At 47.7% G+C, this 15,325-nt stretch overlaps 1 protein-coding gene across 1 annotated transcript; it reads left to right on the top strand.

Moving 5' to 3' along the window:
* The first annotated feature begins 4 nt into the window (after window positions 1-4).
* EIF4A3 (eukaryotic translation initiation factor 4A3) lies at window positions 5-14,927 on the top strand. Its single transcript, XM_037993610.2, has 12 exons — window positions 5-256; window positions 2,774-2,846; window positions 5,142-5,208; window positions 5,612-5,674; window positions 6,820-6,952; window positions 7,216-7,296; window positions 11,197-11,338; window positions 12,090-12,228; window positions 12,867-12,982; window positions 13,872-13,979; window positions 14,076-14,203; window positions 14,693-14,927. Exons 1-12 carry the CDS (start codon window positions 88-90, stop codon window positions 14,707-14,709), a joined length of 1,236 nt encoding a protein of 411 aa, XP_037849538.1. The 5' UTR covers window positions 5-87; the 3' UTR covers window positions 14,710-14,927.
* Window positions 14,928-15,325: the final 398 nt, after the last annotated feature.

Below are 15,325 nucleotides of genomic sequence, written 5' to 3'. Positions count from 1 at the left end.
CGTCTTACGCTTTCTCACGCTAAGGCGTCAGTTTTCGGCAGCGGCAGCGAGAGGAGTCGGAAGGTGCTCTTCCGCGGGCTCTAAATCATGGCGACCACGGCCACGATGGCGACCTCGGGCTCGGCGCGAAAGCGTCTGCTCAAAGAGGAAGACATGACCAAAGTGGAATTCGAGACCAGCGAGGAGGTGGATGTGACCCCCACGTTCGACACCATGGGCCTGCGGGAGGACCTGCTGCGGGGCATCTACGCTTACGGTGAGTGGGCGCGGGCCGCGGGGGCCAGCCGGCAGCGAGCCGGGGGGCTGAGGGCCCGACTGGTGACTCCCGGGCCGGCCCTGCGCTCCGGAGGTCGTGGTCAGGGTCGAGGCTCGGGGGCCAGTGACGTGCGACCCCCACCCCCACCCCTGCCCTCACGCCTGGCTGTGTCGGCGCGTTCGCTGTGTGTCCCCTGTGCAGAGCTCGGCGCTGGGTCCGTCGGGGGCTACAGCCGCTTCGAGGCACCTCGGAGTCGTTCATTCAGCAGATAACTGTTTTGTACCTACTAACTTTTCTAGTTACTGGGGTTTTGGCGGTAAACCACATGGGTTTGCGCCTTTACGGGTTTTGAATTTCCTTTGGGGGGACAGCATGCGGTCAGATTGCCCCGGCAGTGGCTGTTGCTGGGAAGAACCCGAAGCTAGGTAATTGAACAGAGTGGGACTGGGAAGGACAAGAGAATTAGTAAAGCAAAGAGGTAAGGGGGTTCACAGGAGGGGGTGCCATTTGAGCAGAGGTGTGGATGAAGGAGACTTTTAGGAGAGGAGGGAAGAGCAGCTGGGGCAGAAGGAACAGCTGGTGCCAGGGCCTTGCAGCCCTTAGCCAGCTGCATTCCAGGAACTGAAAGAAGTCCCGTGTGGTGGGATTTTGGAGAGCTAGTCAGGGGCCAGATCTAGCAAAGACGTGTAGGGTGACGAATAATTTGAATTTCATTTGGAAATCTAGTGGGAAGCCACTGGAATGTAGTAAGTAGCTACGTGACACGATCACATTTACAGCTTTAAAGATTGTTCTGGGTGTCTGTGAATTTCAGGTGAGGCGAGGCAGGGCAGGAGAGGAAACAGAAGAGTTGGGAGCTTTTGCTCCAGTTCGGGGAAGAGAGGATTGTGCTGCCTTGGAGATGGAGTGCCAGGGAACTGACAGCATTGGCTGATGGATTGACTGTGAGTGACAGAAGAAGGAGGGTTAGAGTGTCTTGAGTAACCGGTGGTTGATGCTGCAAACATTTGGCTAGGTAGGCAGCACTCCACAGAGTCAGAATCAGGAGCTGTCTCGGTATGTTTGAAAGATCTGTGAAAGTTGAGAGAGAGCCTGGAGAAGAGGTTGGGTTGGGCACATAGATGGGAATGGCCGGCATCTGGGGTAAATGGCCTATGTTTAATGCTTGGGACAGGGACATTTTTTATCCTGTAGTTCTCTTTTCTTTCTTTTTGACAGTCCTGCTCTGTCACCAAGGCTGGACTGTAGTGGCATGATCTCGGCTCACTGCAACTTCTGCCTCTGGGGCTCAAGCGATTCCTTTGCCTCAGCCTCCCGAGTAGCCGAGTAGCCGACCACCACGTCCTCCTAGTTTTTGTATTTTTAGTAGGGATGGGATTTTGCCATCTTGCCCAGGCTGGTCTTGAACTCCTGACCTCAGTGATCTGCCAGCCTCAGCCTCCCAAAGTGATGGGATTACAGGTGTGAGCCACCCCACCTGGTCTTATCCTGTAATTCTTGATGCCACAACAGTTTAGACAAAGTGAAGCGAAGGTGCTGAGGATGGGAGGTGAGAAAGCATCTCAGCCAGCCTTCCAGTGAGGCTGACAGTCCCACCTGGTTTCCTGGCACTCAGGCGGTCCCTGCCCTAAGACACTGTTGTTAGTTTCCCATCCATGTGCTTGCTCTTCCTGAAGAGGTTAAATCATCTGCTATATTTGCTTTTGTGTTAAGATGGGAAATTGTGCTACGTTTTCTTTTGTTTCTCATTTGTCGCTATGCCCCAGAACTGAGCAGAGCTACATTAAGAGACTACCAAAAAATAATTGAAATAGAGTTTTGTAGATAAAGTTTTATTTACTTACTTGAAAAACACATGGTTCTTCTTCAAAATAGCCTCCCCCTTTGGTGTAGTAGTTGCTTTGCAGGAGAGATGGTATGGTAGTCAGTGAGCTGCATCCAGACAGGAGAACAGCATGGGACACCCCACAGTGTGACCCAAGCAGGTTAAATAGAGTTGTAGACCTGTCAGCAACACACAGACTTAACGCTGGCTAGCTGGAGAGAAGAATGGCTACAGTGACTTTCCTGTTGTTTTTGTTTTTGTTTTTAATTTAAAAAGTAGTATAGGTTGTTTGTAATCCAGTCAAACCTAAGGAAGTAATTAGAGTAAAAAGTTAGCTTCTTTTCACTCCTCTACTGCAGTAACTGCCAGGAACATTTTGGCACTTATACTTCCAGATGCTGCACACCCAGAAGATTATTATTATTTTTTAACCGAAACTGGTGTCTCTGTATTCTACAATTTGGTGGTTTTTTTAAAATAGAGATTTATCTTTACAAATAATATCCTATGTTTAGAAATCCACTTAGACCAGTTCATTGAGCCGCTGGGTTTTGAGAGCTTGCTGTGTTGAACACTGGGTTAGGCTGGAGGACAGGTTCAAAAAACAAACCATGTCTGCCCTGAGGAGCTCACAGTATAGGGTTTCTGTGCTGTCATTGTAGTGAGAGCTATTTTTTTGTTTTTATTTGCAGGTTTTGAAAAACCATCAGCAATCCAGCAACGAGCAATCAAGCAGATCATCAAAGGGAGAGATGTCATCGCGCAGTAAGTTGTCCTGGAGTGCGGCGCGGGGCTGGATGCAAATTTGGGCAGCGCAGTGCAGTTAGATGCTCTGGGATGACTGTTTCCCTCAGCTTCTACACACTCAGTACCAACACTTGCCCTGACTTTAGCCACAGGGTTTAATAATTTTTAAATTTCTGTTCTCTACTATAGAAGGCTTTCATTTTCTTTTTGAGATGGAGTCTCGCTTTGTCGCCCAGGCTGGAGTGCAGTGGCACCATCTTGGCTCACTGCAACCTTTGCCTCTCGGTTTCAAGCGATTTTCCTGCCTCACCCTCCCAAGTAGCTGGGATTACAGGCGCCCGCCACCACACCCGGCTGCTTTTCGTATTTTTAGTAGAGATGGGGTTTCACCATGTTGGTCAGGCCGGTCTCAAACTCCTGACCTCAGGTGATCCACCTGCCTTGGCCTTCTAAAGTGCTGGGATTACAGGCGTGAGTTACTGTGCCCGGCCAAGGCTTTCATTTTCTTAGCCAGCTTTGCTTAGTGGTTTGCTGGCAGGTGGAGTTGTATATAACACGATTTCGGAAAAACAGACTGCTTTTCCTCTGCTTTCACACCACCGCAACAGTCATCAGCACAGAAGACGACTTGTGGTGTGGGAGTTTTCCAGCTGGGTGTCCTCCAGTTCAGCTCATACCATCTGCCTGGAGACAGGCCATATCCCACAGGTTGAGGGCTCAGTCCCTTCAACTACCCTCTTTTCAGGCATCAATTATAAGTTTGGACGTCTAGAACTTCTGACCAAGCAGCTTCAAGTTGAGGTTCCCACGATCCCCTCTTTAGGTTGGATTAATTTTCTGGAACAGCAGCTCAAAGAACTCAGGGAAACACATTTAGTGGTTTATTATAAAGGGTACTGCAAAGGATACAGATACGGGGGCGGGGATACAGCCTCCCAGAACCTCCTTGTGTTCCACTGTCTGTGTTCAGCCATCCAGAAGCTCTTCGAACTCAGTCCTGTTGGGTTTCTACGGAAAATTCCATGAGGTCAGCATTCTTTCCCCTGCCCAGGGAATAGGGCAGGAGCTTTTCTAGGATAATACCATAATGCTTTTTAAAAAAATTTTTTTTAATTTAAATTTTTTACTTTTTTTGAGACAGGGTCTTACTCTGTTTCCCAGGCTGGAGTGCAGTCGTATGATTACAGCTCACAGCAGCCTCAACCTTCCAGACTCAAGTGATTCTCCTACCTCGGCCTCCCAGGTAGCTGGGACTAGAGGCACACATCACCATTTAAGTTTTTTATTTTCTGTAGAGACAGGGTTTCCTTGTGTTGCCCAGGCTGCTCTCAAACTCCTGGCAGTCTCCCTGCCTTGGCTTCCCAAAGCCTTGGGATTACAGGTGTGAGCTACTGTGCCCAGCCTAAACGTTTTTTGTGTTAAGATATGGGGCCTCACTTCGTCACCCGGGGGGAATGCAGTGGTGCAGTCATAGCTCACTGCAGCCTCTAACTCCAAGGATTAAGGAATTGTCCCACCTCAACCTCCCAAGTAGCTGGGACTGCCAGAATGTGCTGCCATTCCTAGTTAGTTTTTTGTTTTGTTTAGAAATGGGGTCTCTTCCTGTATTGCCCAGGCTGGTCTCGAATTCCTGGCTTCAAGCAGTCCTGCCTCTGCATCCCAGAGTGTTGGGAATACAGGCCTGAGCCACCATGCCGTGAAATGAGGGTCTTTATGACTTAAAATCTGAAAGGCAGGGAAGATGAGAGCCCTGCTGTGGAGCGTGAAAGGAGAGCAGAAGGTCAGAGAGATTGTTTCCTGAGACCTAACAAACCCATCAATTTAGTAAGACTGTAACAAGGGCTATGGGAGCTGTGAGCTAGGAACTATGAATGAAAACCTGTATATAGCCATATCTCCTAGCACCACAAATCTCTTTTAATAGCTTTATTCCTCGTTTGCCTAATTTCAAAAAACTCATTTACACAAAAATTTCTTTGGAGGAGAGAGTTAGTCCAAAATCCTAGAAGGAAAAGAGTTGTATTTAGATAAAGGGGAGTCCTCCTTTTTCTGACACCTATGAAACACCTCTTGAAGTGACAGAGTCTGTGGCTCCATTGCCCCCCATGCAGAAGCCATATCTACTCTCCTCATGGACACTTAACAAGCTGTGACACTGGGCCTGAGTCCCGCCTCCTTGCAGTTAAGATGTTATTGGGTACAGGGGCTTCTTGGAAGAAGGTACATAAGTGCCTCTGGAGCCCAGGCCTTGGAGTGCAGCTGTGGCATGGCCTGTCCTCCCTCTAATCCCACTGCTCTTGTTTCCTTCAATAGGTCTCAGTCCGGCACAGGCAAAACAGCCACTTTCAGTATCTCAGTCCTCCAGTGTTTGGATATTCAGGTAATTTGCCATTCTTAAAACAGACTGTTCTGTAATTCTAGGAAATACCTGCTTTTTCTTCTGTAACTACAGTGTTCAAAAAGTACAATTTAAAATTTTCTAGTATGTATTGACTCAGCAAATTTTTACAGAGTCTTAGTTGTACACTAATATTTGCACTAATATTCTGTCATGATTCTCTATTTAACTAGAGGAAGTTCTTATCTGCAAACGAGGATCCTGACACATTAAGTTATTGCTGGATTTGCAATTTAAATGACATTAAGATTTGCTAACCTCTGTAAGAGATGAGAAGTATGATTAATATGAGATACTATTTCTCATATAGATCTCAGTGTGAATTACTACAATCCACCTTGATAATACTGAGAATTCTCTATTTTTTGATAAATTATTTCACCAGGTTCGTGAAACTCAAGCTTTGATCTTGGCTCCCACAAGAGAGTTAGCTGTGCAGATCCAGAAGGTGAGATGGCTAAAGATAGCGGTGTCCGATTTGCAAGTACTGATTTTGTGATTTAGTTGTGAAACACTGACTTATTTATTTAATCCAATCCTGTTTTCTGATATCTCAAAATTTTCTTCCTGATTAACATTTTGCCATGAATCATTATATAAATTGCTGGTTTGTATTAAGTCATTTTTGGTGTGGCTTGTGTGCTCTCAGTAGTTTTTTACAGCCTTAGAAATGTAGATTTTTCAGCGAAAAAAATCAATTTTAATAAAAATAAATTAGGCCGAGGTGGGTGGATCACCAGGAGTTTGAGACCAGCCTGGTCAACATGGTGAAACCCTGTCTCTACTAAAAATATAAAAATTAGCTGGGCGTGGTGGCAGGTGCCTGTATTCCCAGCTACTCGGGAGGCTGAGCAGGAGAATCACTTGAACCCAGGAGGCAGAGGTTGCAGTGAGCTGAGATTGCGCCATTGTACTCCAGCCTGGGCAACAAGAGTGAAACTCCGTCTCAAAAAAAATAAATTGTACCCATTTTATATTTACATAATATAAAGATGTATATTTAAAAAGATGTATATTAAGATGTTAATGTTGGTTTCTTTGGTGGATGGGATCATGAATTTTATATGTTGTTTTCTGCTAATGGTATAATTTTTGTAATAAGAAACCAGCAGGCTGGGCGCGGTGGCTCATGCCTGTAATCCCAGCACTTTGGGAGGCTGAGGCAGGCGGATCAGGAGGTCGGGAGATCGAGACTATCCTGGCTAACACTGTGAAACCCCATCTCTACTAAAAATACAAAAACAAAATTAGCCAGGTGTACTGGTGGGCGCCTGTAGTCCCAGCTACTTGGGAGGCTGAGGTGGGAGAATGGTGTGAACCTGGGAGGCGGAGCTTGCAGTAAGCCCAGATCACACCACTGCACTCCAGCTTGGGCAACAGAGCAAGACACCATCTCAAAAAAAAAAAAGAAAGAAACCAGCAAAATTACCTTGATTTTTGTCAGAGAAAAGAGCAGGCGAATTTTGTGTTTTCAAGATAATAATGGCATAAATAATAATTGGTGATCATCTTGGAGTAGAAACAATCTTTCTTTTTGGAAATCATAGATGTTTCCCTCTCCCACACTGGACGTAAACCTGTGCTTTGATTTAGGGGCTGCTCGCTCTCGGCGACTACATGAATGTCCAGTGCCATGCCTGCATTGGAGGCACCAATGTTGGGGAGGACATCAGGAAGCTGGATTATGGACAGCATGTTGTCGCGGGCACTCCAGGGCGTGTTTTTGGTAAGCACTTTGGTCACTAAAAATGGTACTGCCAGTAGGATTTGTAAGACGCACTTAAACGGTACAGGACAGCTTTCAATTTGGTGGGACGCATGGTAGACTTTTGCACCTGGATCACTTGCGGGAGGTTGAGGGAAGGTCTCTGGAACACTGAGACCAGCTGGAATGATGAGCTCTTTCCTGGGAGCCTCAGGTGTGATTATTTCAAAATCTCATGTTATAGATATGATTTGTCATAATTATTTCAAAATCTCATGTCATAGATATGATTCGTCGCAGAAGCTTAAGGACACGTGCTATCAAAATGTTGGTTTTGGATGAAGCTGATGAAATGTTGAATAAAGGTATGAGTAACAAGAATTACTTTTCTACTGACGTAATTCTTAGCTCTTAAATTTTCACAGTGTAAAATTGAAACAGATAGCCAATGAATGTTCTGAATGTGAGCAGTGTTTTCATTGTGGAAAAATAGTTGTGCCTTGGTGGTAATTATGAGCAGAAATTCCTACCTTGATTTTATTTATTCATTTTTTGAGGCAGGGTCTTGCTCTGTTGCCCAGCGTGGAGTGAGCACAGTGGCATGATCATTGCTCACTATAGCATTGGCCTCCTGGGCTCAAGCAGTCCTCCTGCCTCAGCCTTCTGGGTAGTTGTGGCTAAAGATGCGTGCACACATCTTCAGGGAAGTGGCTCACCATGGCTTGAACTGGATGGGGCGGGAGGGAAGTGCAAGAGATGAACCCTGAGCTGCATATCCAGGGCTGCAGTGAGAAGGCCTGTTTGACCCACAGTTTTTATGCAGTGGCATTGATCCAGGTGAGGTGGTAGCCTCACCCACGTGGCAGTGGGGATCCAAAGCAAGGGTTGGATTGAAGGAAGGGAAGGTTTGAGGGAAGGTTGAGGGCTGGTGGCTGGCCCCTCTGCCACCCCACCACCCCCCAGGGAAGCCTTCCTAACTCAGGAGGGTCCCAGGCGTCGCTAGGCTGGCACACGGGTGGTAAGGTAGATGGCAGGTGAGGGCGGATCTGGGAGTCAGGTGGCATAGTTACTTCAAACTTGACATGTCTTAGCTTTTAGGTGCCTTGGTACACCCTTAGTCTGTCACATGCTTGGAAGGGTCTGGCCTCAGCTGCGTGTCGACAGCCCCCTGGGTAGAGCCAGGCAGTGGGGTCCATGAACCGCAGGAACACGTGGGCCAAGTGGAAGAGCAGACAGCTGGGAGACTGGGGTGGGGGTACCTAGGAAGCACAGAGTATGTCTCATGGAGAGGTGGGACAGAGCCCAGGGAGGACACGGGGTCAGCAGCAACCAGGGGCCTGGCAAGGGTGGGTGGGTGGGTCAGCACTGGAAGGGGGTCCTAGAGCCTCCTAGGGATCCTGTGAGACCAGTTTCCGTTGAGTGCTCAGAGCCAACTCCAGGCTCCTCCGTGGAAGCCTGATGTAGTGGTGGGAGGACAGAGAAGGAGCGTGTGGTGTGGTTGACAGAAGGCTCGGCCGAGGGGAAGCAGAGAGAAAGGACACTTGAGGGTGGAGGAGCTTTTATCAAAGTTGGAAGAAACGTGGACATAACTCATAGGCCCATTCAAGACAGACAAACTCATGGGCCAAGGTCAAGGCCATCTGTCAGGATGTCCATTGTCAGAGAGCCTAGAGTCAGGACCACGCGGCCCACTGGGGCAGTGGCTGCCCGGAGTAGTGGAGTGCAGGTGCCAGTGACTTTGTCATCGAGGCCTTTAATCCTGGGCTCGGGGCTAAAGACCCAGAAGTAAACCCAGGCGGAGCCATGAGACTGCAAGCTGAGTGGCTAGAGAAACGAGTTCAAAGGAGCAAGGAGGGAAGGGGGCACCGCTCCGGGAAGGACATGGCCCACGGGGGTTATGGAGCAGCGGAGGGCAACACCAGCAGGGCCCGGACTTCCTACAAATGCCTTTCATGTTCTTTTGTGATATATGCAAATACATATTTATCAAGGAGACAGTTATTAAAAATGAATAAAAATCACAAAATAAGGCTGAGCTTGGTGGCTCACACTTATAATCCAGACACCTTGGGAGGCCAAGACGGGAGTATCATTGAGACCAGGTGTTCAGGACCAGTCTGGGCAACAGAGAGAGACGTACTCTCTACTAAAAAATTAAAAATTAAAAATTAGCAGAGTGTGGTGGCATGGGCCAGTCCCAGGTACTTGGGTGGCTGAGGCGGGAGGATCACTTCAGCCCAGGAGTTGGAGGCCACCGTGAGCGGTGATTGTGCCATCCTGGGTGACAGAACAAGCCTATCTTAAAAAATATTGCAAAATACGTGCGTGGTATTATGATACATACACATATATACACTATGCATCTATGCACCAGCTCCGGGTAGGGAGTTTCAGAGTTCACTGGAGGGCACTGCACTCCTGTCTCCTGCTTGGTGGGCAGGAAAAAGCTCCATACCCCGGTCACTCACAAAAGTCATCTCCTGTGTTGAGGATTGTGTTGGTGTGAGAGCAGAGAAAAAACCTAGTTTGGGAGTTTTTCCTGAAACAATGTTTCCAGACTTTCTGTACATAGCTCTAGTTAATAGACGTGAAATCACGTGTATTTGGTTTGATAATCTGCTTTTTTAAAAATGCATCTATCCATGATAAGTATTCTGTGACCTGTTTAATGGTAATAAGGTATTCTGTTGGAGGGATGTTCCATAATATATTTCTTGGTTGTGTAGGCTATTTTCATTATTTAAGATAAATTGGAGGGTGGGCACAGTGGCTCACACCTGTAACCCCAGCACTTTGGGAGGCCGAGGTGGAAGGATCACCTGAGGTCAGGAGTTCAAGACCAGCCTGGCCAACATGGTGAAACTCCGTCTGTATTAAAAATACAAAAATAAGCCAGGTGTGGTGTGGGTGGTAATGTGTGCCCGTAATCCCAGCTACCTGGAAGACTGAGCCAGGAGAATTGCTGGAACCCGGGAGGTGGAGGTGCAGTGAGCCAAGATCGCCCCACTGCACTGCACTGCAGCCTGGGCAATAGAGCAAGACTCTGTCTCAAACACACACACACACACACACACACACACACACACACATATGCACACAAAGATAAATTGGTAGGATTCGGATGTACACTTTCTTGGATTTTCCTAGGTGTTCTGAAGTGAGGACCTCTAAGTGATAGCAGTTGTTCTCTTAGAATAGTGATTGGGAAATGCATGGCGATGTGTCACCTCGAATTCACTGTGAGGGTCTGTGGCAGGCCCCCCAGGGTCTTCCTAAGGGCATCAGGTGGGTGGCGAGGAAGTGCTTTGTTCTCAGCACTCACCAGCGGCGCCCATGGGCATCCTCTCAGCCACGTCTCGGGCCTCTGGTTCCAGCAGTTCTTTGGGGGCCTGCGCTCTGAGCACCTCACATCCCTCCCCTCCTCCTTCTGGGGCCCTTTATTGGACCCCCCGCTCCTCATTGAGGTTAAAGGTTCGGTGACCACGCTCAGTTTCTGTGGTGGCTGAGGAAGCCCTGGGTTGTGGGTGGCTCTTTGTGCTTCTGGCACTTAGGGCAGAGGTCCTCACAGTGAGGGGCACAGGCCGGGAGCATCCTTGTCACCTGGGGACTTGTAGAAATGCAGATTCTCTGGCCGCATATGATTTACGGAGTCAGAGCCTCCAGTTCATTAGCTGGCCCTGTGCTGAGGAGGCGGGGCCCCTGCCTGCTCCTGGCTGCCTTCTCCTTTGCCCGGCTCTGCCCAGGCCTGGCGGAGGGTGCATGTGTGCTGGCTCCCGTGTTGATTCCGCCTGTGCCATGTTAAATAATGTGAATAAGTGGGCAGCATTTTTCACTGGGAGATTTTCTGTAACAAGATGTCTGGGTTCTCTTTAAAATGTGGCAGGTCTGGGCACTGTGGATGCCAATCTCACAGGACAGTGGCAGGTGGAAGTGAGTCAGGACTGCGCCGCAGGCATCTGAGATTGTGGGTGACTCAGGCCAGCCTCTCTATTGCTTTTTATTTGGCGTCTAGGACTCTCGGGGTGGGTTTCTTGATCCCTAGAGCACTTCAGATTGAAGAAGCACCAGAGGAAAACCAGATTCCCTCAACCAGATAACACTCCGGGGGGCGGGGAATAGGGACGGAGAGAACGCGTGGATGTGGCCTGGTTCTGTAAAAGTGAGATCCTGTCAACCGTGCCTTATCCCTACTCTGCCTCTCACCCAGTGGGAACGCTGGGCGTGCCGCCCTAAGCATCCCTCACCTGTCTTGCTCCCTGTCCCAGGTTTCAAAGAGCAGATCTATGACGTGTACAGGTACCTGCCTCCAGCCACACAGGTGGTTCTCATCAGTGCCACGCTGCCACACGAGATTCTGGAGATGACCAACAAGTTCATGACCGACCCAATCCGCATCTTGGTGAAACGGTAAGAGCCCCTCTAGTCGAGTTTACTAAAACACTGGGCCGCATTTATAAAGGATTTTATGTCGTAATTTCAAAAACTTTTTATAGCCAAGGTGTTACTGTGTTGCTGAAGCTGGTGTCAAAATCTGGGCCTCAGGCTATCCTCCTGACTGAGTGTAAAGGAATTTAAAGCATGCAAATTCTTTTAAAATTCCTGTTTTGAAAAACCGAATAGGCTGGGCAACATAGGGAGATCCTATCTCCACAAATAATAAAAGATTAGCCAGGTAGGGTGGCACATGCCTGTAGTCCCAGCTATTCAGGAGGCTGAGGTGGGAGGATTGCTTGAGGCCAGGAGGCTGAGGCTGCAGTGAGCTGTGATCGTGCCACTGCACTTCAGCCAGGGCAACAGAGCAAGACCCTGTCTCAAACAAAACAAAACAAAACAAAAAAACCCATCTTTTATAATACTTATTGTGGTTTGCACCAGTAATTCTAAATTTAAAAATTAGGTGACTGTATTTACTTACCAGTGTTTTGTTTAGAATCATATTCCACATGGTGCACATTGTGAAATGTTCAGTAGGATACAGAATAGAGACCTGTGTGGCGGCAGTGCTGACGGGATGGAGGATAGGGCTGGGGTGCTGGGTCTGCACCAGATCCCACGGTGTGACCTTCTCCACCGGGGGTCTCCCTGCACCCTGGCTTGGCCGCCCTCAAGTCCTAGCTGGAAGAATGAGGATGTAACAGGAGTTGTCTTTGTCCTTCAGTGATGAATTGACTCTGGAAGGCATCAAGCAATTTTTTGTGGCAGTGGAGAGGGAAGAGTGGAAATTTGACACTCTGTGTGACCTCTACGACACACTGACCATCACTCAGGCGGTCATCTTCTGCAACACCAAAAGAAAGGTAAGAGGCACTGCACAGCCTCCATGTGCTTGAAGGGGAATTGCAGATTGAGTCTCTGAATGACTTAAATCAAGATTTTTCAGTAAAGGGCCAGTTTGTCCATATTTTAAGCTTTCGGGGTATGTGGTCTCTTGCAAAAGCAGCTGTAGACAATATGCAAATGGTCAGATATGGCTGTGACCATTAAAACTTTATTTACAGAATAGCGATGCCAGCCACCCTTAAAGATGCAGCTTTCGTTGAAGGTGGAACCCAGGCCTGAGTAGGTTTAGATCCCCAGGTGATGATAATGTGGAGGCAGACCTGAGAACTGTCGGCCACTTTCCTGAGAAAGGAAAGGAATTGGGCTACATTCTGACAAGATTGGAATTCAAATTTCAAATGAGAATGAGCACACCTGGCCCCCTCCCCCCATAGAGTCATTATGTGGAGAAAATGAAGTAAGAGGGTTTTGTGAGTGCACCCCAACATTTTCTGGGAAAAAGTTTGTGCATCCAGTTAGGATGATTCTGAGTTTTAAGAGCAGTTACTTTGTGAATATTGATACTGGTTCTGCAAATGATGAGGGTAAAATCCCAAATACACATCTCTGGTTTGGTGTACGACCTTGCAGTAGCATCTGCTGATTGGATTTGCAGGTGGACTGGCTGACAGAAAAAATGAGAGAAGCCAACTTCACTGTGTCCTCCATGCACGGAGACATGCCCCAGAAAGAGCGGGAGTCCATCATGAAGGAGTTCCGGTCAGGCGCCAGGTGGGTCCCCTGTGCTGTGGCTCTGCCGGCCAGGGTTTGCTAGACTGTGTGCTAAGCACTTCATAGGCACTGCCTGAGGCAGGCCCCAGAGCTGGGGAGATGACGAGCTCCTGCTCTGAAAGCTGAGGCCCTGGGTGAGCAGAAAACCTTCCAGTTAATGAGACATTCGCTGTGCTCCTGTAATACTTCGGTTGAGGTGATAACTAGCCTTAACTAGCCAGGTTGGCACTTTGGTTACAAGTGTGTGTCTTCTTTTCCAGTAAGTAGGGGTTTTCTGTTCATTGTTTCAATTAGTTTAATTCTACAGTGGTCAGGTATCTTCTCACTGCAACCTCTGCCTCCTGGTTTCAAGTGATTCCTGTGCCTCAGCCTTCTGAGTAGCTGGAATGGCTTTTTTTTTTTTTTTTTTTTTTTTGCATTTTTAGTAGAGACGGGGTTTCACCTTGTTGGCCAGGCTGGTCACGAACTCCTGACCTCAGGTGATCCGTCCACCTCAGCCTCCGGCGGTGCTGGGATTACAGGTATGAGCTGCCACTCCCAGCCAAAGTTACTGTTCTTAATTTGTTGCTAGGCAAAAGTAAAATATTTTTCCCAATTATTGGTTTAGGACCGACTAAACAAGTTAAAGGTAGTATAGTAAAAGATGTCTATTTTTTTAATCTGTTGGAGCACATGACCGAAGTAACTAAATCCAGCAACAGCCCCTCTGCACAGGGATTTCTGGTGCTGTCCCTGAGGCTTCATGTTTGCAGACAGACTGGTGTGAGGGGGGAATCTCATATCTTTTGAACTTGTAGCCAGGATTCCTCAAAATTAGCAATGGAAGCAAGTCCAGTCTTACACTTGTATGAGTAATTTAATCGCCTCAAACACACTTTCTGTTTTGCAGCCGAGTGCTTATTTCTACAGACGTCTGGGCCAGGGGGTTGGATGTCCCTCAGGTGTCCCTCATCATCAACTATGATCTCCCCAATAACAGAGAATTGTACATACACAGGTAGGATGCAAGCTGTCATTGACTTCACTTCTGTGACACATTTACTAAATCTTGATTGCTGTAGATACTGACTGTGATATTGTTTTATTCCTGAAGAATCGGGAGATCAGGTCGATACGGCCGGAAGGGGGTCGCCATTAACTTTGTGAAGAACGATGACATCCGCATCCTCAGAGATATCGAGCAGTACTATTCCACTCAGATCGATGAGATGCCTATGAACGGTAGGAAATCGTCCAGCTCTACTGGAATTGTAGAGAGAACTTCCCTATTCTTAGTTTGGGGCACTTGAGTTTGTTTTTTTGTTGTTGTGGTTTTTTTTGAGACGAAGTTTTGCTCTGTCAGCCAGGCTGGAGTACAGTGGCGTGATTTCGGCTCACTGCAACCTCTACCTCCTGGGTTCAAGCAATTCTCCTGCCTCAGCCTCCTGAGTAGCTGGGATTACAGTTGCGTGCACCATAGCCAGCTAATTTTTGTATTTTTAGTAGAGACGGGGTTTCACCGTGTTGGCCAGGCTGGTCTTGAACTCCTAGCCTCAAATGATCTGTCCACCTTGGCCTCCCAAAGTGCCGGGATTACAGGCGTGAGCCACTATGCCTGGCCAGTTTTTTGTTTTGAGAAGTCTCTTGTGAGATTTTAGTTAAATTTATGTTACAAATTTTCTTTTTTTTTTTTTGTATTGTTCCTTAATCTGTTTCTTTCTTCACTTTCAGTTGCTGATCTGATCTGAAGCAGATCGATGGGATGAGTGAAGACTGTTCACCTGTTCTGTACTCCTGTTTGGAAGTATTTAGGTCCAGCTTCTATTTAATGGGGTTTATATGGACTCTCTTCTCATAAACGGCCTCCTGTCTCCCTCCGAAGAGGGTGTGGGGATTCTGCTCTTTTCTTATTTACATGTAAATAATACATTGTTCTAAGTCTTTTTCATTAAAAATTTAAAACTTTTCCCATAAACTCTATATTTCTAAGATGCCACCAGCTTCTCTAGTAACTTACTGTGTAGTCTTGGGTCATTTCACTCACTTTTCTAATTTTTCTTTTTTTTTTTTGAGGAGTCTCCTTTTTTTGAGAAGGAGTCTCCCTCTGTTGCCCAGGCTGGAGTGCAGTGGCGCAATCTCAGCTCACTGCAAGCTCCGCCTCCCGGGTTCACGTCATTCTCCTGCCTCAGCCTCCCAAGTAGCTGGGACTACAGGCGCCCGCCACCGCGCCCTCCACCACGCCCGGCTAATTGTTTTGTATTTTCAGTAGAGACGGGGTTTCGCTGTGTTAGCCGGATGGTCTCAATCTCCTGACCTCGTGATGCAGCCGCCTTGGCCTCCCAAATGCTGAGATGACAGGCGTGA

The sequence above is a fragment of the Chlorocebus sabaeus genome, chromosome 16 (genome assembly GCF_047675955.1).
Source record: "Chlorocebus sabaeus isolate Y175 chromosome 16, mChlSab1.0.hap1, whole genome shotgun sequence".
Classification (NCBI taxonomy): domain Eukaryota; kingdom Metazoa; phylum Chordata; class Mammalia; order Primates; family Cercopithecidae; genus Chlorocebus; species Chlorocebus sabaeus.
Note: the sequence above shows the minus strand (reverse complement) of the source record. Positions and strands in the feature narration are given on the sequence as shown.